The 26,020-nt window shown below is 28.7% G+C and overlaps 3 protein-coding genes across 3 annotated transcripts; 2 read left to right on the plus strand and 1 right to left on the minus strand.

Annotated features, from left to right (window-relative positions):
* Positions 1-209: 209 nt before the first annotated feature.
* Positions 210-14,456, plus strand: OCT59_013464 (uncharacterized protein; the record flags this gene model as incomplete). The annotated part of the gene is made up of 16 exons (XM_066141536.1): positions 210-602; positions 1,053-1,154; positions 1,225-1,240; positions 1,466-2,045; positions 2,138-3,889; positions 3,966-5,904; positions 5,982-7,149; positions 7,218-7,374; positions 7,473-8,007; positions 8,101-8,155; positions 8,228-8,333; positions 8,408-9,038; positions 9,114-9,538; positions 9,627-12,513; positions 12,595-14,370; positions 14,454-14,456. 16 exons carry the CDS (start codon positions 210-212, stop codon positions 14,454-14,456), a joined length of 12,525 nt encoding a protein of 4,174 aa, XP_066001667.1.
* Positions 14,457-19,963: 5,507 nt separating this feature from the next.
* OCT59_013465 (uncharacterized protein) lies at positions 19,964-20,912 on the plus strand. The gene has a single exon (XM_025318985.2). It carries the CDS (start codon positions 20,127-20,129, stop codon positions 20,535-20,537), a length of 411 nt encoding a protein of 136 aa, XP_025174840.1. The 5' UTR covers positions 19,964-20,126; the 3' UTR covers positions 20,538-20,912.
* A 671-nt stretch (positions 20,913-21,583) lies between these two features.
* On the minus strand, positions 21,584-21,899 carry OCT59_013466 (uncharacterized protein; the record flags this gene model as incomplete). The annotated part of the gene is made up of 2 exons (XM_066141538.1): positions 21,584-21,641; positions 21,730-21,899. 2 exons carry the CDS (start codon positions 21,897-21,899, stop codon positions 21,584-21,586), a joined length of 228 nt encoding a protein of 75 aa, XP_066001668.1.
* Positions 21,900-26,020: the final 4,121 nt, after the last annotated feature.

Consider the following 26,020-nt stretch of genomic DNA (forward strand, 5'->3'; position numbering starts at 1 on the left):
TAAGACATATACAATGATGATTTTCATTAAACTGTTAGCGTTCCAATTTCTTATTACAGTAAGTCACTTGTAGCACAATACTTGTCAGATGATTATAGTCGCACATCCGTCGATTAAAAGTTTTTTTATAAAACGTGCTTTTTTTCTAACTAAAAAAAAAAATTAGGTTTCTTTTCAAATGTTATTCGTTTTTTGTACTTTCCGTAAAAATGAATATCAATCTGGAAAGTAAAACATTTACGTTTCATATTCATCTGCCGGAAGGGATAGAAAAAATTGGACAACCAATAATTCTTGGTAATGTAGAAGAATTAGGATTTTGGGAAACCCCTATTGTAAAATTACTTCAACCATTTCCTAAAAATCCGACTCATTGGCAATCGGAACCAATAACTATTTCCGTATCAAACACTGAAAGAAATCGGATTCAATATAGATTTGCTATTCATGTACAAAGTCCTGCGCTTTATGGAAATGAAGAAAAAAATATATTCGAAGGTGATGGTGATAAAGATAATCGTATATTAGATACTGAGAGAGAGAACCAATATGCCATTTGGAAAAATAATTCTAATTTAAGTCAAAGATTAAATCTTGCTCAAGTTAAAGACTGTGCTTTTGTAGATTATATCTTTAACTCTATCAGAGCTTACAACCTTAAAGATAAGATTATGGAATATCGACATTTATTAAATCTTTATGATGATGTCACAATTCGTGCATCAAACCTTGAATACATTATTAATAATACCGACAATAAATTAAAAGAAAAGCGAATTTTCTTATGTCTTCTTTTAGGGTATTATATTTTAAGACGAAATTTAAATTATGAGCTACCGACTTCTTTCTCTTCTGAATTATTGCTCGATGCACTTGATAATTACGATCTAGAAACTTTTCCTTCAAATATCAAAGTTCCAATTCATACCGCTATCACAACTTTAGTCCAACATAATGCCTCTCGATATTATTTTCATTGGGTTAAAATTTTTACGATTGCGACGAAAGTTGATCCTAAATATAGTTTCATTTATCATTTAAATACTTTAAAGTATCCCAGTGATGATTTGCTAGAAAAATTTATTAAGGAAGTAGAAATTATTGGTCCTTATATTAAGGATGTTGAATTCGAAATATATATTAATATTGCAAAGGTATTTTTAGTAAATTAATTATTATGTATCATAACCAGAGCTTTAATCATATTTTCTTTTTTTTCAATAGTGGTTAATTCAATTATGTCATAATAATGACTCCCTTCTCAAACTATGGAATGATATCCTTTTGCATAATGATGAAATTGATAAAAACATTGTCAAATTTTTCATTAATCAATTTCAAAAGAATATTTCTAAAGATGATGTTGTTGCTTTAGAAACCCATTTTAAAAAAATAAAAATTCCAAAAAATTATCAGGATAATGTTGCTGAAATTTTCCGAAATCATATTTTATTTTTACTTGAAGATCCAATTCGTAAATGGGAAGATCAAGACATTTTTGCTATACGAAACATTCTTCAAGATGATAGCTTAAACTGGTCAAGTGACGATGCCATACTTTCATTAGAGTTTATATCACGATCTTGTAATTTGAAATTGTTAGATATATTCCCTGAACTTTTGGATAATTTCTTTCGAAATAATTTTTCTGATACTAAAAAGAAAAGATTACCAAGCATTTGTACAAATTGGTTTACACTTCTTTTGCTTATACTAAATGTTTCAAACGAATGCAACTTTATCTCCCTGATATTTTACCAATTAGAACGTATGCATCCTTTACTTAGCCATCGAAAAAACATTTGGCAAAATTTTACAACTATCGCTATAGAGAACTTAAAGGCATGTCCTGAATCTCAAATAATTAATGCCATAAAATTAGTAGACAAGATAAAGGAAAAAGAAATTAAAGAATTATTTTCTGATATAATTAAAGAAATGATTTTTAAAACAATTCCAATTCAACAAATCGATGACCGGCTGATCGATAAAATTTTCATGATTTGCGGTTGTGAAAGCAACAAATTGTTAGAAGTCCCAAACACGTAAGATTAATTATTGAGCTCGTAATACTCGTTATATTAACTGTTTATTAATTCTTTATTATTATTATTATTATTTTTGATAAAATTTTTAGTATGATTGAGGATACTTTATGCTATATTTTGGATGGATTGCAAAGAAAATCGAATTTATCTGATACTTCGGAACAATATTTAGATATTATAAAATTTGGTAAATTCTGGATTCTTATATTAAACGCCACCGGAAGTGTTGAAAAACTTAATGAAAATTCATATTTTAAACATATTCAAATGTCTACCGTTAAAATTAATAGATTACTTATAGAAAAATCAATAAATATACAATTGCTTCAACAACTTTTAAAATATTCTGATGAACAACTATTTCGGTATCTTGATGAAACTATTGGCAAAAAGAAATCTTTAGGCGAAGTAATTGTTACTCAAGGTGAAATCACAAATCTTAGAAAATTATGTCACAATTATGAACTTAAACTTAATCAACTCCTTAAGTTTTACAATGAACTTTGCTCAGCTTCTAAAATTACGGATGTAAATGATTTTACTCAGGATTTAAAAAAACGAATGCATAATTTAGATAACGTTATTTTAAATCAAACTATGTTATCAGATCATTGGTTATTTCATGAGAAAGTGTTGAATAGCGCAATACTTTACTACAAATTTAATCAATCTCAAATTTTTCGAAATATTATTGAAGTCTATTTCAAAGAGGATGATAATGCAACAAATGTAGAATATATAGCACAAAAATTAATGCCAAGTGTTTTTGAAAAATATGATTCTATTTGTAAACAATTTAAGGAATGGGGAAAGCTCAAACGTTCAGATGTATCCTTACTTTTAAGAAATATTACAAACGTTAATGTGGAACTTGACTTTATGGAAGGTTATATGTCCTCTAAAAATAGGTTTATACAAGCTCTTGATAATATTTCGAAGATTCCGCAATGGATTGAAAGATTTGAGAATTTGAAAAACGTTGCAAAAATTTTCAAAGTACCAATTAATGAAGATGATTGGCTGTCAAAATCAATTCGTATTTTAAAGAATAATTCCAGGATACTTCGTGTATTAAATGATTTTTTTGATTACTTTGGTAAAAATCACTCTATTAATCAAGATTGTTGGGACTTGATAAAAGCATTATCAGTTGCGGAAGAATTAATGATTTCCCTACAAATAATCGATAGATTTGGTATCAAATATTTGATCAATTATACTGATTTGAGCGAAAAGTTAATTCAAGAGGGTCAAGAGGATACAATTTCATCGCTTATCCAAGTCAAACATTTATTATTTCCACTTATGAATAAAGATAAGATAGAAAATGTAGATGAGCTCTTGAAAGGATTATGGCTTGTTATTGAAAAGGACTCTACTATAGTAAAAAAGATAACATTATGTAATAACATACGAGTAATGTACGATTACACTTTAAATCGTGACGAAGTCACTAAGGAAAGAATTAAGAATATTGTACTTAATGGAACATACGTTTTTGCATGTGACGAAAAAAAAGACAAATGTTTAGTTTCGTTAAGATGTTTCCCTAACAACTTAGTATATAATTTAAATGAAATTTTGGATTTATATGAACGAGCTTTTTTAATGGAAAAATCAAAAAAAACAGTTGATAAAAGTATAGATGATATCTTAAATGATTATGATACCGTTATGGATGAATTTATTCTTCAAGTTGATGTTGTACAGAAAATAATTAACATAGCGTCCATGTTAATGGAACTTGGACATTTTGGTTATAGAAAGTTTGAAAAGAAAATACAAAAAACAAGTGATATGGAAGATTATCTTATATTTTTAAATAATGAACTTGAAAAATGGTAATATGTTTATATGTTGTATTATCTTTTTTTTTTTATAAAAAAAGCTAATGGGTTTAATCTTACAAATTTATAGGAAGGATATAATTGATCGTGCGCGAGAGAAATGTTATTATTTAACGTTTTTCTCTATTCACCGTATCTTAGCATTTTATGATTATTTCACGTCGAAAATTTTGGATAAGAAAAATGAAGAAGAGTGCAATACATTGATTAAATTTGTAAACGGTAAAGCTCAGCTGTCATCTCGTAAGGATGTTCAGGAACTTTTATGTGGGACTAAAGATAATTATGAAATTCTTTGCGTAATCGGCGATGAATTAAAAAGAATTTTTGAAAGTATTCCGAGACAATCACGTAAAATTAATGCTGTTGGGCAACGCGTAATGTCAGATATTGTTACAAAAGGCAAATTGTTTGTCGCTGCTTGTACAGATGATACACGAATTCCTAACGTGATTATGTCACTATATGCTAATCATGGATATTATCCAGAACCATGGCAACTCTTAAAATGTACTACTTCTACCACGATGGAAGAGCTCATAATTTTTATCAAAAGGAGTTTTTTTGCGTCAAATAATGGTTACGAAAATCACCTATTCTGTATTGCAAATTTAGAGTTATTGGACTTTGAATTGCAATATAATTTAGCTAACCAAATTAGATTGTTGCGAGATCAAAAGAACGATTTTCTTCTGGCGATTATTTGTTGCAGAGAAAACGGAATGCATCACCATATTTTAGATCAATTCTCCTCAGATGTCCATGCAACTAATGGCTTAATCAATGATGCTATGAGAGGAATTTATAAGGAATTGTGTAAAAATGTTATACGTATTTCTTCCGACTTATCGGGACAGGGCAAAACTGAATGGATTAAAGAGGATAGTTTCAATAAAAAGAGATTCCCACGCAGCTTTTTAATAAGCGATGGTATGGAGTTAGGCAGGCTTGTACGTCAATTCAAGGAATGTAAACTCCGACCTGTAGAAAGTTTACATATCAATATAATATCAGCAGCCTTTCCTGGAGACATCAACATGTTTTTATTTGAGTTATTAACTTTGGGAATGGTTTCAACTAATGTCGATATAGTTTGCCTGCCTACAACTACTTATACTTATATTGAAGTAGCCTCAACTACAGAACAACATTTACTTAATTCTCTTCCTATGGTAGGATATTTATTGTTCAATCATTTAACTTGGGACATTAAGAATTTGAGGGTTTCTCAAGAAATTTATAGTCCAATTCAAGTTACTTGTAATTATCTGAATTTATTAGATAAAAATGAAATAGATACAAAAGAAATCCTTTTCAAGACAGATAAAGCAACTAAAGAACCGTTACCAGCAGAACGCTGTCAAAATCTCATCGGGAAATATTTCTTTAACAAAGATGCTAAAGATATTTCTTCATTTAGGTTTGTTGAAATATTTGTTAATATCCTTGCAGATCAATTAGTTAGATTATCATCAAACCAACTCTTGAGTGTAGATAATCTAAAATTAGTGGTAAAAGAAGCTAATATTAGGAATTTAATAGTAAGAACCTTTATAGATGTTTCTAAAGATTTTGCAACTAGATCTATTAAAACCAAAGAAGCACAATTAGAATCTATAACTGCTGATGATGATGATGAAAATGCTCGTCTTGGTACAATTGTTCAATGGGATGATTCAAATCATCATATAATATTTTTCAATTCTCTAATCCCTGATAAAATATCATGTTTATATCGAGACAGAAATAAAGTTCATGAAAATGTTAGGATTTTATTAAAAAGTCAAGTAACTGGAGATCTAACAAAATGGGAGTTAGATAATTATGATTCAATGTCTGCAGATACTCTTTTTTTAAAGTTAGAATGTTTGGCACGAAAAACGACACAAAAATTAGATCTTCCTGAATATGCTTTATCTGTTGAGAACTTAATAAAGATGGCCCTAATTCTTTTAAGAGCACGTGCGAATATTCCGGTGATAGTTTGTGGTGAAACAGGATGTGGCAAGGTGATTTTATTTTGTTATGTTTCATTATTATTGTTTCCTAAAAAATTATTTTGTTAAAATTTTCAATTCTTTCATAGACAAGTTTGATCGTCTATTTGGCCTTGATGGTTGAAGTTAAATTCCAGGCACTTAACCTTCACGCCGGAATCGATGAAGAGACGATTATGATGTTTATGAAGGATGCTTTAGAAAAAGCAGAAAGAGGCGAAATTTGGTTATTATTTGATGAGATCAATACTAGCAACTATATAGGTTTACTCGCTGATTTAATATCCCATCGAATGCTTAATGGGAAACCAATACACCCAAATATTCGTTTATTCGCTGCTTACAATCCATATCGTCTTCGTACGAAAGCTCAAAGCCAAGCCGGTTTGACAAATAGAGTTAAAAAATTCGAAGAACAAAGTAAACTTGTTTATCGAGTCAAACCACTACCTGATCAAATTTTAGATTATGTTTGGGACTATGGTATTCTGAAATCAGAAGATGAATACAGATATATTCTAATTATGGTTGAAAAAGAATTAAAAACTTTATCCCATCCTGTATTTGCAGAACTTCTATTTGCTTCTCAAGAATTCATTCGTAAGGTTGAGGAACGATATAGTGTGAGCTTACGTGATGTTAAACGAGCTATAATATTAGTGAAATTCTTTCATAATTCTCTTCAAAATCGTCCGGTTTGGAGGAAAGGACATACATATCCACCACCTGGTAATCCAACAATAAAGACCAGGTCCTATGTTCTGGCACTTAGTCTTTGTTATCATTCTCGGTTATATGAACAAGATTTACGTAAACAATATTGTCAAGAAATGGAACAAATATTACATAAACATGATGTTTATATAGGAGAAAATATGTTTGCTAAAATTATTCGTGAAGAACAGGAAGATTATATCAATAGGATGCAATGTCCACCTAATACGGCATATAACGTAGCTTTATTAGAAAATGTTTTAGTCATGATCGTGTGCATTTTGACAAAAATCCCTCTGTTCCTTATAGGAGCGTCAGGATCTTCGAAATCCTTAGCAATCCATCTTATAAGCTTAAATTTACGTGGGTCTGATTCAAATGATGGATACTTTAGAAAATTGCCACAAGTTTACTTAATTCCACATCAAGGCTCTTCATCTTCGACTTCCGAAGGTATAATAAAAGTTTTTGATAAGGCAAATAAATTTCAGGAGATAACTTCCAAGCAATTTCCTGTTGCTGGTGTCGTTTTGCTTAATGAAGGTAATTTTCATTTACTTTCTTTAGGTCTTTTACATTATATTATTCACATTATTATTATTCTTTTATAGTTGGTTTGGATGAAACAAGTCCTTTCAATCCGTTGAGTGTACTTCACTATTTGCTTGAGCCAAGTTATCCAGCCACAGGGCCAACTGTTTCAGTGATAGGAATATCTAATTGGCGCTTAGATAACAGTAAAAGTAGTCGTGCATTACTTGTTCAAAGGTATGATTTTTTTTTAAAAAAAATTAAATATTAACATACATTTATATAATTTCACAATTTTGCATCTTATTTACAATTTTCTTATATCCTCTCTACAGACCACAATTTAATTTGAATGATTTAGTTGATACTGCTGAACGTTTATTAAATGAAAGAGCTATTGCATCTGGTCATAAAGGCGCCTTAAAACCTTTAGCCAAGGCATATTCAAATTTTGAAAAACATGGCCAATCTTCGTCTAACTTCCATGGTCTTCGTGATTATTATGCACTGGTTAAACGCCTCTCATTAAACGAAATGACTTCAGAGAATATTCAAATGGCATTAGCACGTAATTTTGGAGGAACAGACAATCATGTCAAATTATGTGATCAATACTTTGGAAATGTTCTAAAAATGTTTAATAGTCATAAGCCATGGACATATAAACAAATTCAAATCGAACAATTAATTGATTCAAATTTAAAAGATACTGATTCACGTCATTTAATGGTTATCGGTAAAAGTGATTCAATTGTAAATTTGCTGACTTATCAGCTAAGAAGGAGAGATTTGGATCCTGTTGTAATTCTAGGATCACAATTTCCTGATGATCAAGAGGATTATTATTATAGTGTTTTGAGGAGAATCATGGTTAATAATTTAATTTTCAACTCAACTCAAAGAAATTTTTTTTTCTGGTTTAATATCATGCTTATTTATATTAAAATCATTCTACCATTTTAGATGTGCGTTGAAGCAGGCAGACCATTGATTTTAACAGATTTAGAAATAATTTATGGTAATTATTTCATTTACTATCATAGATATAATAATCAAGTAAATTAAAATTTTTTTTTTCCTATTTCAATAGGGAGTCTTTACGATTTATGGAATCAAAATTATATTGTGGTGGGAAATAAAGATAATGTCAAATACTTTACGAGAGTTGCACTTGGAGCATATTCCAATCCTATGCTGTAAGTAAATTTATGAAATTTATCATTCATATTTTATTATTACAAAAACATTTTAAATAATAATAAATTTTTAGGTACGTTTCTCCGAATTTTAAATGTATTCTTATTATGGATGAGGCTAAGTTGGCTTTGGCTGATCCCCCACTTCTTAATCGATTTGAGAAACAAAAAATGTCGATTAATGACATACTTGACAATAATCAAAAGTTACTTTTTGAAAATTTAAATGATTGGGCAAGAAAATTCTCAACTCCGATCAATAATAATCAAGCAACTCAATCACGTAATAAATTTACCCAAAAGGACCTATTCATTGGATTTGATGGTAATGAAACCTTACAAAGTTTAATTATTGACATTACGAAGAATAATCCCGAAGCAGCAGAAGAAGAAATATTAGAAAAATGCAAAGAATGTTTAATTGCAACGGCGACTTCTGATGGTGTTGTGAGAGCCGAGTTATCAGCCTTAGAGCGAGATGAATTTGAAAAATGGAAACATGTTTATTTTAATCAACAGCATCATGATAGTCTTTATGATTACTTTGATAATCAAGAAACGCCATCGGATTCTAATGGACATTTATTAATTATAAACACTTTCTCCAATATCAATACGGATGTTAAGTTTTGTTTACGAAAGCTTGTTAGTTGTCAAGTGGATAAATTGTCGATTTTCAAGACTGAAGCTCAACTTTCGAATCGGGTAAGTCAAAGCGATGATTTATTAAGTTAATACATGCACGTTTTTCTTGCTAACCTATACAACTTTGTATTGTAGGTAAAACACTATTGGTCTGAAGAATCAAATGATCAAATGCTAATTCTCCAATGCGATGTAACTACTGTTAGTACTGGATGTATTAAACTAGCCAAATTCATTATTGAACAATTTCGAAATGAATATATATCAAAAAGGGATCAAATGGAGCGGAAAATGCCTACGAAGCATGCATGTATCATTCTTCATACTCATCGAGATCAGGAATCCACTTTTACATCTTTTAATTTCATGTGCGGTTGGAAACAAATGACTATTGAAACATTATCAGGAAGTGACGTTCCTACCTCAGGTCTCTTGGATGGGTCTTTATCTCGTATTGTTGATTCTATTTATCCATTTGAAAAAATTTTACAACAAGAACTGTTATGGTGTCTATCATGTATGAGATTTCCGTCGAATGACAAGTCAATCAATTATATAAAGTAAGTAGCACGTAAAGTAATGATTTTTTTGTCTTTCATATATATATAATTTTCAATTAAAGTTTGTGTGTTAATCTTTTTTCTTTAGGACATTAAACGAAAAAATCCTAGAGTATTCAAACTTTATTAATTGTTTAAAAGTAAGAGTTCTTGAATGGATTGAAGAAAAATCAATAGATAATTGGCAATATAAAGTCGCATCAGCAAAACAAAATTTATACCCATACCCTTCATTTTCTGTAGCGCTACAAGCTCATATTAGAATACTGTTTAGGAAACCGATAGCCCAAATTTTATGTGCTTTGGAAAAATTATCAGCAACAAAAACATTTTTTTATATTAATGAACGAGCAAGATCAGAAGGAAAATATGAGAAATTACTTAAGTTTTGGGAACAGGTTTATATGGATAAAAAAATCATCAAAATTAAAAATATGCGAAATCCAATACCTGACGGGTGTGATATGCCGGCAGGAAGTTTACTTGATCTTAAATTCCCCTTTTCATTATATTTTATGAACCAAATTAATAGTTTTAAAAAAATTTATGAAGAAGAAATAGCTAAATTACAAGAAGATAATGAGAGAATTGATGAAGAAACTAATGAACTATACGATTACGTGATTGAGGATCATTTGAAAGAATTCAAAAATAATATTCTTACGTCAATTCCGCTGTTAAAAGAAAAAGATTCTCCACTTGAATGGGAATGGGCTTCTGAACTATATTTCAATGACTTTGTTACTATTATTGCGTCAAAAGATGGTGAAACAAAGAATAAAAAAATGTTAGTATTAATCTTGAAGTTACTCATCGGTGATAAAGTACGTAAACCAATTTTCCTTCATGCATATTGGTGGAAAAATGGCAACGAAGTTTTAGCTCAATTACAATTGGCTCAAATGTCTCCAATAATAATTAAAAATATCGAAATTCAAGGAAATATTACTGTTGGAGAAAGTCTAGAAACATATCTCGCAAAAGAATTGATAAAATTGATGTTGCAGCGAATTTGTGGAAATTTCAAAGGCGCAGAAAATTCTCATTTGATTGATAAATGGCAATATGATGTCATAAAAATATTATCCCTTGTTAGCAAGATAACGCGAGCAAAGAATTTACCAGATCTTAAATTGTTACGTATTGTAAACGATTTAGTTGCAACAAAGTCCATTCCTTTAGATAGTATTAGAGAAATTGTTCAACTTAGATTAAGTTCGGATGAACAAGTAGTTTTCTCGGAGAAATTTGTCAGCACTGTACTTAATAAGCTAGATAAATTGGAACAAAATGAAAAGAATATAATTCCAAAAAGATCATTCATCATGAGATTCCTTGCATTGATTCCAATAGAATCAGAAGTTCGACTAAGTTTCTATGAGAAATTGTTCTCGAAAGAACCTTTTCCATTAATGGGTGCAATCATCGAAAGAATCTTTCTGAAGGAAGACGGAGAAAATGAAGATATATTTTTTATAGTAATTACAGATTTCGAAGAAGCTATAATGCAGTCTCCTCGATTAAATATTATCAATAAATGTTTAGGAGATTTAGATACAAATATGGCTACTTTGTGTTGTGATACCATTGAACAAACCTTCTTTATGAATGAAGAATTAGAAAATTTAGGGGCTTATATTGGACCGGCTCTTGAAGCTTTATATAAAAAAAGAATACCATCATTACAAAAAATAACTTCTATTGCTTTGCTTAAAGAATTCGTTCGTCGATTCTGGGACAGTTTCATTAAGAAAGATTATAATGATCCTGACCAAATGGAGGAAGACGATTTTGATAACGATTTTGATAATAATGACTTACTTGATCAAATTAACAATATTATGACATTCGTTCATCCTTTGATTCATTCTCTCAAAATTTACTTTTTAAGAGATTTGTGCCGAAGAGATTTTTCAATGGATGATATTAGAAAATTTTGTGATGCTCAGAAACATCTTTTACCGTGGCTTGGATCTTTCAATTGGGAAGATATTAAAGAAAATCGATTGTCATTTAATCCCTATTGTTATTTACCTGAATATAATGAAGCTGAAAATAGTATTATGTATTTCTATAGTGTAGGAAATAAGGCACCTTTTCAAAAATTTATCCAAAACATGAACCAAAATATGACTTTAACGGCAAAATTATCTTTAATGGGGCTTTTCTTTGTACGTCTTCATGCTTTGAGAGCTTCAAGAGAATGGCAACATCCAGAAGAGCGATTAGAAAAATTATTGACACGAGAACTCGTTGGAATAAATCTTCCAGATTTACTTAAACTAATTGCAACAAATATCTTGTCGAATAAACAACCTCTCCTTAAAATTAATAGTCCGGAAATTAATAATACTGAATTGCTTATAAAATCCGTTATTGCTCATATTATCATATTTCACGCATCGGTTGAACCGAATTCATCTCAATTAGCAATGTATTTACACAAATTACTAGATTGTCAGAACTCGTTTATTTTATCATGCATGTCTGACGTAGAATCAATGGTGTTAAACGCCGTTGCTGCTACTGAAAAAACAAATACAAACAAACTTACAAGATATGTTTGTAAGTGTGGATATAAATATTTCATCGCAAATTGTGGTGGAGCTGTTGTTACTACTAGTAAATGTCCGGAGTGTGGAAATACAATCGGCGGAGCGGGTCATAAATCAGCAGAAGGAAATACTATACTCGATAATAAACCAGTTGCTCAATTATCGGTAAACGATCAAACAGGATACATTGGAGAACTAGCTAATCAAAATTTGTATCATTCCGTCAGATATATGACACCTATGTCGTATCGTATTTTACATTTAATTGTTCATGCTCTTATGGGAGCTTCTGGACCTCAAACTGCCCTTGCCTTCCTTCAAAAAAATAATCAAATTGCCACAGATTCTGAAAAGTATTGTATGGACCATATTAGAAACGATTGGGAAATGCTGAAAAAACTTCTTAATTGCTCAGATGCGGTATATTTACATAAATTTTTTTTTCATTTTATTAAAATAAATTATTAACTAATAAAAAAAAAAACTTTTAATTCTAATTAGAATTTGGCGTTAATGTTCCATTCATTAATTTCTTCAATGATGGAAAAACCATTATCGAATCAACAAGTGACAACATCTGTTGAGCGTGAAAAGTGGGAAACAGAATTCAATAATTATATCACACCGCAAATTAAAAATATAAATGAAACAGTAACTAATTATCGTATGAAATTAAGCGAAGTTCTAAACAAAAATCAAAAAAGTAATTTAATTGAAAGTGAAATCAATCAAACTTTAGTTATGGATCAACGATATCGAAGTGAAAATTTACCAAACTTGTGGAGAACGATTGGAATGATTGGTTTTGACAGTTTCCGCGCTTATTATATGAGCGATACGACAAGAATCAACGATTATCCATTCCTTTCAGTATTTTTAAAATATTCTCAAGAATTAGAACTTCTCAAACATCTTTTACCTATAGTAAAGTTCGTTCAAATTTTGCATTCCAAACTTGGATATCGGTTAACAAGACAAACTGCAGGAGAAATGACTTTCAGACAATTTATTCATAAAGAATCCAATGATGGTGAGAATTATGAAATTTTCAATAGCTTGAGAACAGCTTTTGATGACTTTAAACTTGGTTGGAATACAGTAATATCTCTCGTAAATCGATATCAATTTAATGAACTTCCCGATGATGAGCCAGCCATGAGAGATAATTCACCAGTTGTTCTTGGTTTAATGGGACAGAAAGATTCAGGAATTTACTTATGCGCAATTTTATATCATTTAGTTAATATACAAAATAAATTTCTACAAGAAGTCATTGAAATTTCACCTGGAACTTGTAAATCTCTCAAATTTTTAGATGGACCGACAATTGATTTTGGATCATCAACATCAAAAGCAAAATCAGAAACACCTAATAGATATTGTCTTCAATCGATGTGTCTTGATCAAGTTCGTTCCGTTAATATCATAAATTTTGAATGGGATGATGAAATTCTTGCATATAGTCAAAGAAATTTAGCAATTGCTAGAGGAGAAGATATTGTTTATGATTTGACAAAAATTGAAGCGGAATTAGCAAATATTTTAGTATTTGAAAAAGTTTACCTAGAAACTCAACCAGAGTCTCAGTTATATTTAGAACCTTTCCCATATCATATGGAACTTTTCCAAGGATATATGAGAATTCTTAGTGATATTAAGAATTTAATAACTCAAGAACCCATCTCAATTGAAAAAATGAATTTATTAGATCATACTTTAGATAACGCGTCAGAAAATTTATCATCATTAGAGTTTCTCCTATGTTTTGTTAAACGTACAGCGGTTAGAGATAAAGACATATCCATTAAGGATTATATTTCAAAATGGGTGAAATTATCTTCATTGTCTACACATGAAGGATTCGCTAGATTCTTAAATATCGATTTACGACTTAAACACTTGGTAGCTTTATACGAATTCGTTGAAGAGCAAGTCGCCGATGTTAAAATTAAATATATTCATGAAAAATATAAAGAAGAACTTTCAACAGATATGAAGGCGGCAATAATGAATTCTGTAGATTTTAAAAAGCAAACTACAATGAAAATAGCTATACCAGCAGAAGCATTCTCGTTAGCCCTAAAAAGGTTCATGTTCCGATTTTTAACTTTAGAGAATCAAAAAGAAATGGAGCCACTATATGTTTATTTACAAGATAGTTCATTAAATTTATGGCCCTCAACAATTCCAGAGAATATTATTGATGAATTATTTCCAGAAAATCTGTTAGTGGCTAATACATATGATGCTTACGATTTTACAATGAGAAAGCTTGAGGTGAGAAAATTTTAAATGTACTATATAATGAACATATTATTTTATATTGTTCATTTATCTAATAAGAATATTTTTATTTCAAGTAAACGAAGTCAAATGCACCCGGAAGGATATTAAATCAGCCCAAAACTGCTATACATATACCAAGAACGCTAAAAACAAGAAAAGGTATATTTGATGTTTAATAGTAGTTTTTCTAATATGATATACTATACAGGGATGCCAATTTGCCACAATTGCAGAAAAAATTCTTAATTTTTAAGTGTTCAATGATATTTCCAGCCAAAATTAAGATAATTTTGACCATGTTTTTTTAACTTTTTAGGGCGTTTCGATAGTTTCGATAGAATGTAATGATGGATACATACCAAAACCTAAAAACCTGTATTGCTTAATTTTGAACCGAATTACACACATTTTTATTATTTTATGCAATAATTAAATAAATACTGTACGTACAGTATGTATCGTATGAATAGTTAATAAAATCACATGTCCGTACATTATTAAGAATTTTGAGACATTGAGTTTTTATCGAGTTTTCTGATTTTAAAGTGAGAAAAGTAATATCAATAACTTTCAAAACGGTTTATTATAACGTAAAATTACAAAGTTACAAAATGATGTTTGAATTAATAAGTAAATATAGATCAACTTTCAGACCAGAAACGTGTTAAAAAAGTGATCTCTAGAGAAAAGAAAAAGCATCCAAATCAAAGATCAATAGTTAAAATTTTTTTTAAAAAACAAAGAAAACTCTATAAAACGTGTCATCAAAGTACTCCTAAAAAGAAAGTGGTAAAAGAGCCTGTTAAAAAAAAGAAAACCCGCGTTTCGAAGCAATAAAACATATAAAATTTACCCAAAAAGCATCTCAAAGTGTTTTAAAGTAAAAGAAATAATTAATGTAGAAAAAAGAAAAACCACATATCCCTGTAAAGATAAGAAAGGTAGTAATGGTTAAAGAGCACCGCCTAGGATGATTAGCTTTATTATCGATCTTTTTGAACACCGTTTAATAATTACAGCATATGGACTAAGGGGAAGTTATTTTCCCTTTAATAAGGCGAATCTTCTATAGCCCGCAAAAAAAATGTCCTAAAATTAATCCTAAAGAAAATGGAGAAGAGAGAGTGAGAAAAAAAAAGGATACAGTCGGCACTCAATGTAACGAAGTAGGCGCGGTCCGGGCCGATCAGGCCTTCGTTATGAGAAAATTCGTTAATGCAATAACGAATTATTCGGTATAGTAGGAAAATTTAGTATAAATATAGGAAATGTAAGAGAACGTGAGGTAAGGAAACTGCATTAAAGTAGTAAAATTGCTTATTTGAGAATAAATTTCATAAAATTCAAACATCAAATTGCCCTTTATATTAAAATTAAATTTGTAAAAATCTTCGTTATACGAAGAAGAAGTTCGTCTTAATGAAAATTCGTTATGTAAAGGGTTTATTTTATATATGCGTATAAAAATAACTTCGCTAAACGGTATACAAAATTTGAAGATTCGTTGTGAAATTCGTTATATCAAAATTTGCTATCAAACTTCATACACGATAACACACGAAGGACTAATCGACTAGATCGAGAACGTTATTCAAGAATCTAGAGTAAATTTTGCATGACATTATCATTTGGATTTCATCAAGAATGCAATAAAATTAATAAAATTAGCGAGCAAATAATAAAATTATGACCAACTAAATATATATTATATATAGCCCAAAACTAAAACGTTAATTATGTAATGAGCTTGAAGAAATTAAAAAAGAGGTAATGAATTGTATGCAAACAATTAAAGTGAAATATAATGGTAAGGTTAAGAAATTGAATCGTGGTTAGCTATGCTGAATTTGCTTATCATCGTGGGGTCAGTATCAATATATTTAATATAACAGATAATATTGTATTTTTTGGCAAATGGCAACAATATCCTGCTATGTTGGCTGTAATATTTAATTTACATAAATGTCGTATATTTTTAACTATAAATTTGTACATGTTAATCAATCTACAATGATAAGACTTTCTCTTACAATATTTAATCTTTTCGTCCGTGTTTTCTCACTATCATTACTACTTATCCTAAATAATACTGTAATACATGGTAATCAATTTTTTTTTTTTTAAATTGTTATCATCAACATTTTCAATCAATTCAAGATTTTTGTGAATATCATCAACACTTCCCTCAGAGATTTGGGCTTTCTGTACGATATTAAAAATTTTAAATTTAATAAGACTGTCGTTATTGTTATTAGGTTTCCCACTCACTAAAAAAATTACAATAATCATTAATGGTTATTTTATAACGAGTAAATTGACAATCCATGCTAGCATAAATATTTTGATTTCATAAGTCCATCTAATAATCCTTCATAAAATTTAAATATGTAGTACGCGCATAGGAAAATTTGCATGAAGTATAATAATTATTCAATTCATCAGTCCCAATTCCCAATTATAATTATTTTTATAAGCTTCTATCATGAAAGGTTTAACGTCAGTTACATGTCCATATTCGTTAGCCATTAATCCTTGCACGAATTAGCCCTCGGTTTTTATAATTAATTTGGAATAAATGTTGGTTTGCGTAATTGAAAAAAAAATTCTTAAATAAGGGATCAGAGGCTGCATGTTTCAGCAGCGCCATCGCTTATTAAATTCTCAAGAAAGTTTGACTGAAATCTGATTGGTTTGTGTGATAGAAAAATTGGCCCAAAATTTATTTGATTGGTTAAATTCTATTATAAATAAGAAAGGATCAGATACATATTGTAGAAAATCAATGGATCATTTATGATTTACCGATAGGAGCATTTTGCCGAAAATCATTTCATCGAAAATCATTTCCCCGAATTTTCTTATTTTTTTTTTTTACACTTATTAAAGTGAAAAAATACAATGTGAATTATTTATTGTGTAGAATTTTTATAATATGCAGTACGTAAAAATTTATTTTAATGGATATTTGTGAAGTAATCAATAAATCAACAATATTTACGACTTTGGTAAGAATATACCATTATATTAACATTATTATGTTAAAATATTTTCACACCATCACCCGAAAAAATGGTAGACGGTTTGATTTGTAGGATCACACGTGACTTCGGATACTGGTCGTTAAATTGTGTCGATCAAGCTTTCTTATCCCCAAATGCAGGAGTTGATCGCCAAAAAAAGGGATCTTGCGTTAGCGTTAAGGAGGTGGAAAAAACTACTGTCATTATAATATTTTTCTTATGTTTCTTCAGGTTTGGTACATATAAATTTTTTTGGAAAAAAAGAAAATTTTAAAGGAAAATTTGAATGAATATACTTATTTTCACGTGACAGTCGTTGCACGTCATTTTTTTGAAATAAAAAAATATATATTGCTAAAAAATGAAGATTGATTGATATAATGATTTTATAATTTTAGGAAATTTAGACATATATATGTAAACAGATTTCTAAATAAGCGGTCAAAATTAGAATCTAAACATTATTAATTAAGTACAAAAAAAAATTGAGAAAGATTTATCATAAATAGTCAGTAAATAAACCTTTTCATTTGGAAAAAAAAAATATATAAATTTATTTTTCTTTTCATCATCAATTTTAAAAAAATGAATTTGATCAAAATTTTAACAATTATTAGTTGTTTCTTTTTTAAAGTAATAATTGCACAAGTTCCTATTTATATATTTCCAATAGAAACTGTTAATTATTATGTTAATGGTGGAAATGGAATTCAAATTTATGTATAAGAAAAAGGAAATACAAAAAAAATCACAATTTTATTTACCAGTGGTTATATGTCATCACGACAATCTTGGCATCCATTATGGTATGATACAGAACTTGGAGAAAAATTTCAACGAAGTGATAAACCTAGAGATGTTAAGGGGAGTTACACATATCACGTAATATTCATTTTCTTATAAACCTTACCCCCCCCCCCCCCTGTTAGATTTCATAACCAATCAAATTATAATATTTATAAATCATATGATTTAAATAAGTGTAACGTAAAATTTTAACTACCCCCCTCCCCCCCTATAATAATTACATAATATGTGTAAGCTCCCTAAAGCGTACACTTAAATTAGTTGGACAAGATCTTCACGCCGTAATATCAAAATTGATGGATTTATTTCGGTTGGAGGAATGATATATTATAACTTACAGAAGCCAGTTTAATTGTAAAATATTCCATCGCAGCAATTGATCCAGATTATAAATTTTCAACAATTGCTTATGGATTAATCAATTTCGTGCTTTTAAGCTTGGTGAATCTATTATTGTACCATCTGAATATCGAAAATTTAAAGTTCAACGTGAGTATTAATTAAAAATTTTTTTTTTTTTTAAAAAAAATATAATATAAATTAAAAAATTTTATTTAATTATAGCATTTGATTTTAGAGATTTCTTTAGTTCTTTAGATATTTCAACATTAAATCTTATCAGGGAAAAAGATAAAATGATTTCGCTTGAACATAGTTTACAATTTGCAAATCTTGCAAAAAAGGGGAAAAAATCGCTTATAAGGATATTGGACACTCACCACCATGAAAAGACACTAAATCAGTTGTTAGAGATATCACAGAATTTGTGTAAAAATTTCTTTGTATTAAATATGTTTAATATTTAAAAAAATTTCTTTGTATTATTAAATGTTAGGATTGTTATTTTATTCGTAGAATTACTTTTTACTATTATAATTTATTTATTATATAAAATCTTGTAACTATGTTTTATTTTTAATATTAAAATTTTCAAGCTTGTACCGTACTTGTTTACTATTGTTTATTTAATCCTAAAAAACGTGGCGCAATAAAATATTGGAATTTTTGAACATCCTGAACATCCTGAACATCCTGAAAATCCTGAATATCCTGAATATCCCCTGTTTAATAAGGATTATTAGGTAAGGTTTGAAACGAGTTATTATTATTATTATCTTTGTTACATATAAATAAAAGAAGAACTTTTAGGTATTAGAACATAACTTTTTATGGAATATAATATAATGATGTGAAACTTCATTATACATATATGTACATATAATATTTATTTGGTAATGATGAAACGCAAACAAAAAAAAAATAAAAAAATAATAATAATAAAATTTTTTTTTTATCCAATCGTTTAAAATACGGAAAATTTTTTTAGGCAACCCAGAAAAGTTTAAAATATTTTAAATTATTGGGTTTGGGTTTTAAATCGAGTTTTAGAATTTTAATTTTAAGTTTCATAAAAAAAAAAATATGGAACAATCTAAAAAAAGTTTTTTTTAGAAATTTGATCGTCACTCGAACAATAAGAATTGTTGGTGGTACTATTGTACTATTGTTTAATTACTTTTTAAATGAAAAAAGAATTACGTATCAATTTGATCGACAGAGCGCAGCATAAATATTATTCACATATTAGAGACAATCCTGAAAAATTTTGAGTTATAAATTATCTTAAATATGATATGAATGAACGTATAAATGGTAATAAATGCATCAAATTGTCTCGGTATCCATTATTAGAAATGAGCGACTTTCTATAGTTTCGGCACGTATAAATATGCTTCACCGCGACGAAGATTTCTTGCAACAAAAAATTTAAAAATTCAAATAATAATAAAAAACAAATAAAAAAACAACAAATCTATAAAAAGCTCAAAGCAAATACCAAAAAAAAAACAAAAATCAAATTTCTCTTTTTTTCCCCCTCAATTAAAAAAACACACTTTTTTTTTTAAAAAAAAAAACATCATGTCTGTTGTCGAAGGAATTCCAGCTCCTTATTACGTTACTTGTTTACATGAAGAAGGACGAAGTTATTACAATAATAAAAATCATGCATTTGAATTAAGAGTAAATGGTATTGATAGATCATTCTTCGTACATTTAGAATATCTTACCTCTCAATCAACATTCTTTCGAGATAATTGTACCGACGTAAAAGAAGGTGATCTAGTGGTAATTGATGTACCATCTCCCGAGACATTTGAGCCAATTATTGAATATTTATATTTTGGAAATGGTGATAAATGGTATGATACCATGACTATTGATAATTATGGTGATGTTTATCATAACGTTGAATACCTCGGTTTAGACGATAACGCAAAATCAATTTGTCTTGCATTTTATCAAGCAAATCAATCCAGTTTAGAGGCGTAAAAAAAATTATAGAAAAAAATAGATAGATCTATACAAATAAAAGTAGCTCTTCTAGTTCTGCAATTGTAATTTTATTCATATATACAGTATATATTATTTCAACAATCAAAAAAAAAGAAAAAAAATAGCTTTTAAAAAAAAAAGGACATTTTCGCATAAATTCACGTTTTTAATTTCATCAGATTGTTAAAAAAAAAAAGAAGAAATAGTTCATTTCGTGTTTATTAAATTTTCTTTTCTTTTCTTTATTTTTTTTTTCTTATTTGTAATTTTTTATTCATTTTTCTTTTCATTTTTTCCTGCATTTGAATTCAATAAAATTCTATTTTGTTTTAAAAAAAAATGATCTTTTAAAATTTTTTAAAATATTATTTAAACAATGTGGATAATAACGTCTTTCACGTTGATTATGAGTTTCATTTTCTCTAATTTTTGCGTTTTCTAAGTGTTTCAGGATGAATAAATACAGGCTGGCTATCCATTTTACATTTTTAATTTATTATTTTAACACAAGATATGTTATATTTTTTCATTTATTATATTTTTTTCGTTTATTATAAATGAATCTTAAATTACATGAAGAAATAATTTAAAAACAACTAAATTTATTATATACAGTACATCTTATGAAGGTTAAAATAAAGTTTAATTCTAAGCTAATATCAAAATTAATAAGCTAATAGTATAAAAAGTATTAAGCTTATATATGTCACGTGTATATAAGTCACGTGTGGGACAGACAAACTTTTGCGTAGAATGTAAAAGTCCTCCACTTCGCTTCGGACAAAAATATGGCTATTTATACGTATCCCTATTTGATTACACATAACATACATTGGAGCTAGTGTAATCTTATCAAAACTAAACACTATACTATGATATAATAAATACGTATTAATTTCTTCGGTGCTGGTAGTAGCTTTTTTAAATTTCTGGGAATTAATAACACCTGATAAAGAAGTGCAAACCTTATATTTGATCTAATCTTACCTAATAATTCTATGAATTCAATATTTTATCTTTTTCACATCCTAATATGAAACCTTCTAATTTCCTGACTTTACACCGTCTTTTACTCCATCTTCTTTACTAATTTCTACAAACCTATAAACAATATTAAGGATATTAACTGAAAATTATAAATAATTAAATTATCGGCAAAATATGAAACTAACGTTGATTCAAGATTTACTCACTATCACCATGCGCCAACATCCATTCATCAGTAGTAGTGACTTTTTTTTCGTACGACCTTCCTAGCATCAGGAAGGTGAACAACTTAAAATTTAGCGGGACTTTTACTAAGGTTAATGTTGATTTATTTTCGACATTGGGTATCTCATATAGTATAACTAACAACATTATTTTTGTTTATCCAGAATATTGATGATTGGGATAAATTAAATCAGATCATGGACTTATTAATGTTGGGATGCTGTGTTAATATACTGTTCGTATAGTTTGTAAACCGGTGTAGTCCGTAGGCATTCCATTTTGCTTTGTAAAGCAAACTTACATAATAATTTCTTTGGTTACCCACACTGGAGTGGCTGGACTCATGTTAACGATTTTTGTGTAATTTCGGATGAATAAAATTATAGTCAAAAAATAATGGTGAATCGCAAAAGCATTTAAAGTTTCGAGTTTATTCAATGTGACCCAATTCTCGAAGATGCTCTGGAATAATTCTTCGTGATACTAAACATACTCTAATTCTTTTTCGCATAATTCTTTTTTGAGTTGATCCCTTTATTGCTGTTTGATAAAATTTTTGGAATTTCTGTGGAAGAATTCGATATATTTTTCATGTTTGGGATAGGGTTGGATTAGTCCAGTCCAGTCCAGTCCGGTCTGGTCCCAAAAGACTGATCTTTCAGCCTGGACCGGACTGGACTAGACCAATTAATATTTAGAAAATCTGTCCCACGATGCATTTAATTAATGAAAAGTTTAATAATTGAAAAAATTTATTTAATTTTTAGTAAAATTCACATGAATTATAAATTAAATCCATTTCGTTTTAATCGATTTAATTATAAATAAAGTAAAAAATTTAAATGTCTAAACGTACAAAATTCGCTAAATATAATTTAATAAAGAATTCTCATTTAGATTAAATATTTAAAAATTTGATTTATTACTATGTAGCAACCTCAATACAATAATTTCAAAGACATCAATTAAAAAAAGATATCAATTGACCAATTAACAAATGGCTTCACGAGGACCCCGAGCAATACTGAAATAGGTAACAAGAAATAAACGCGTAGAATAGGCCAAACCATGAAAATCTTTCCCTTTTTAGATAATTTTCGATAATGTTGGTCAGAATTTTATTACTTATTTTATAATATCTGACTGACATTATCATAATTCCGGCCCTGAAAAATTACGTAGAGCTAATAGTAAATTTTTGCTAATTTCCTATGACCTATTTATATATTGCTCGGGGTCCTGCTTCACGAATCCAACTTTTCAAGCACAATGTTACTCTAGCTATTTTAGCATTCAATGGCGAAAAAGCTTTTTCTGATGCCACGCTCGTGCAGTGTTGTTGCGTAGATTTTGAAAGAAATTTCGCGTCTCCTCTATAATATCATCTGTTTCTCCTGTTGTATTTTCTGCAAGTAAATCGGTCAAATTTAATACTAAATTTTTTGCATTAGTTTTTTCGATTTTATCTTCAAATGCAGAGAATTTCACCCTTGGATCTAATAATAAAGAAATTTGCAAAGATTACGCTGCAAAAAGCTCTTATCATTAAATATCGAGATAAATGGTCCTTAATACTGAGAAAAAAATGAACGAACGTCACCATGAGTTGGATAACTAGATGTTAAAAGGAAGCAGATTGCACGTTCGATTAACTTAAAAAAACCATACTAGCATCCTAATTTTATAAGTTTCTGCAATACTATTATTGAAAGATATGCTGAAAGGATACTTACATCAATATTAATACGATCAACATCGCCAAAATACGAACATTTGAATCATCAGCGGCAAGTAATTCAAAGCAAGCTCCATTCATTTCCACTTTTCCGACATGTAAAAGGTGGAATTCCACCTTGTATTAAAGTCTAACTTGGATACTAGATATTCGATTCCTTTACTTTACATAATGTTTTTAACGAGCCACGTACCGGCTGAGAGAATTTAATGTAAAACATTAGAAATCTTACTTTCTTAACGGACTCACTCATCGGGAAAAATGTACCCAAAAAATCATGCTAATCGCTTATTTAGTTAGATTATATCACATATACCTCGTCTTTATTGGTTGCAAGTGTGAAGAGTCTTTACGATTATCATATAATATGGTAAGGTTACGCATCAATTCTTACTGAACTGGCTTATTAATCAATCCCTTACCATGATATTGTAACTGATATTGTAGGTATAAATAGGCCAACATTAGTGCTTTATGTCTATACTTATCGCCGTCAGAATTAATTACGGCACGCGGACGAATGGACGACTTTCGAATACATTCCTATCAAGAGCTTAGATTGATGATTTGTCTTTTATCAATATATTAATTTTTCTTGTTTAATTTTCTTTTGTTTTAAATTTATTTTTTATTTTTATCATCAATAATTTTTTAGTTAATCAATTTTATTACGATAAGATACAAGCATGTAGAGTATAGGAAATAGAAAATGAAAAACATAGGATAATATTAGAAAATCAAAAAAAATTTATATAGAACTAGGCGTAACCCGTCGTGTTGCGCCGGGGATGATACTTGCTCATCAAGTAAGAGAGTAATAATAACGCACTTATATTTAATTTGCAATGCAGTGTGAATAGGTCTAGTTTTTATTATTATTATGATGGTATTAGTAGGAAATAAATGTAATAAATTACACAATTTATATGATTATACAAATAACAATGATTTGTGTGCAAGTGTTATACAGTATATGAAGTAATATTATTAAATGCAAATTTTATTTATCACACGAAACAAATGTTACAGTACTGTGAAATTTACAAATTCATTACAAAAACAATTTTGTATAAGTAGTTTATTGTTACATTGTCACAAAAAAAAATCTTTTGTTTTATCTTAAAAAATTCCATTGTAGCATTAAAAAAAATTACATCCTCTAGAAAGAAAAATATCTCACTAATTAATATGAAAAAAAAATTCTCAGAAAAATTAATTATAACGATCTATTGTCACCAGAAAAATTAATTATAACGATCTATTGTTACAAAAAATAAATAAATAAGTAATTAGGTTAGTCTATTATTGAGCCTGATACAAAAAAATATTATTATTAATAATAAGAATTGGGAAAAAAGGCAATTGCCATGACGCCGCAACATCGATTTGATCACCCATCCAAACCTAAATGGTGAAAGAATGTATTTGGGAAAAAAAATTCGGTTTGAAAGAATAAAGCCAAACCGAAAAAAAAAATTTGAAAAAATAAAAATGAAAAAAAAATTTGTGGGGAGGAACAAAGAGAAAAATCGGATTGAAAAAAGAAACCGAAAAGGAAAAAATAAAGAAAAAATAAAAAAGAATTTGAAAGAAAAAGAAAAAAAAATTTGGGGGAAAAGAAAAAGGATAAAGAAAGAGATCGGGTTTAAAAAAAATAAGTACCGAAAAAAAAATTCTGCAAAAAAAAGGACAATAATTTGGTCCAAAAGACCAAATAACGTTAATAGATTATTTAATAAGAATAATTTTTCGGTTTTGGAAAAAAAACCAAATCTAAACAGGAAAAGAATGAAAAAAAAACAGAGGAAAAAATGAAATTAAAAAAAAGGAAAAGAAAAAGGTAAGAGAAAATCTGAAAAAAAAGAAAGAACCATTTGTAAAAGATCGGTCCAAGAAAAAAAAAATGAAAATTAAAAAGAAGTGGAACCGAAAAAAAAAATCCGATTAAAAATTTCTTAACCGGAATTGATAAAGAATACGGATCAGCAATTCAAAAATTAGGCTAATCTAACCCCAATTTTTTAATTATATAGAACTAGCAATTTTATTTTCAAAAGCAATAGATAAAAAATTAAAGAGCACCGATGATGTAATGATGACGTGTACAATAACGCAAATTTTCGTCATAAGCAACACGGGTCACTGTAACGATTAATTAAAAAGGAAATTTATAAATAGTCTATCAAGAAAACGAATAAGATTTAATGTCGCCCTTATTTGAGACCGCCAATCAGATATTAACCACCCCACTTAACATACTTTCCTCCAACCTCCGATAAAGTATGCGTATTGCGATTGTATTTTATATTTGGCAATTTCAATGACTTTTTTGAGGATCCTTATCATAGTCCTGCCATGCATTAAATTACAATGATTGATTTTTTTTTTAGTGAAAACATTTTGTCAAAAGATTTTTAAAGTCCCAATTTCATCCAAAAAATTACCCATTCAAATTTTTTATAAGTATTAATTAATAAATAGTAATTACAAAATTTGACGTTCAATTAAAAGTATTATAACATATTGTTATTTT

Source organism: Rhizophagus irregularis, chromosome 21 (genome assembly GCF_026210795.1).
Source record: "Rhizophagus irregularis chromosome 21, complete sequence".
NCBI lineage: Eukaryota > Fungi > Glomeromycota > Glomeromycetes > Glomerales > Glomeraceae > Rhizophagus > Rhizophagus irregularis.

Coding starts and splice junctions, on each gene's coding strand:
- OCT59_013465 (XM_025318985.2), top strand. CDS start 20,127: ATGTCTGTTGTCGAAGGAATTCCAGCTCCTTATTACGTTACTTGTTTA.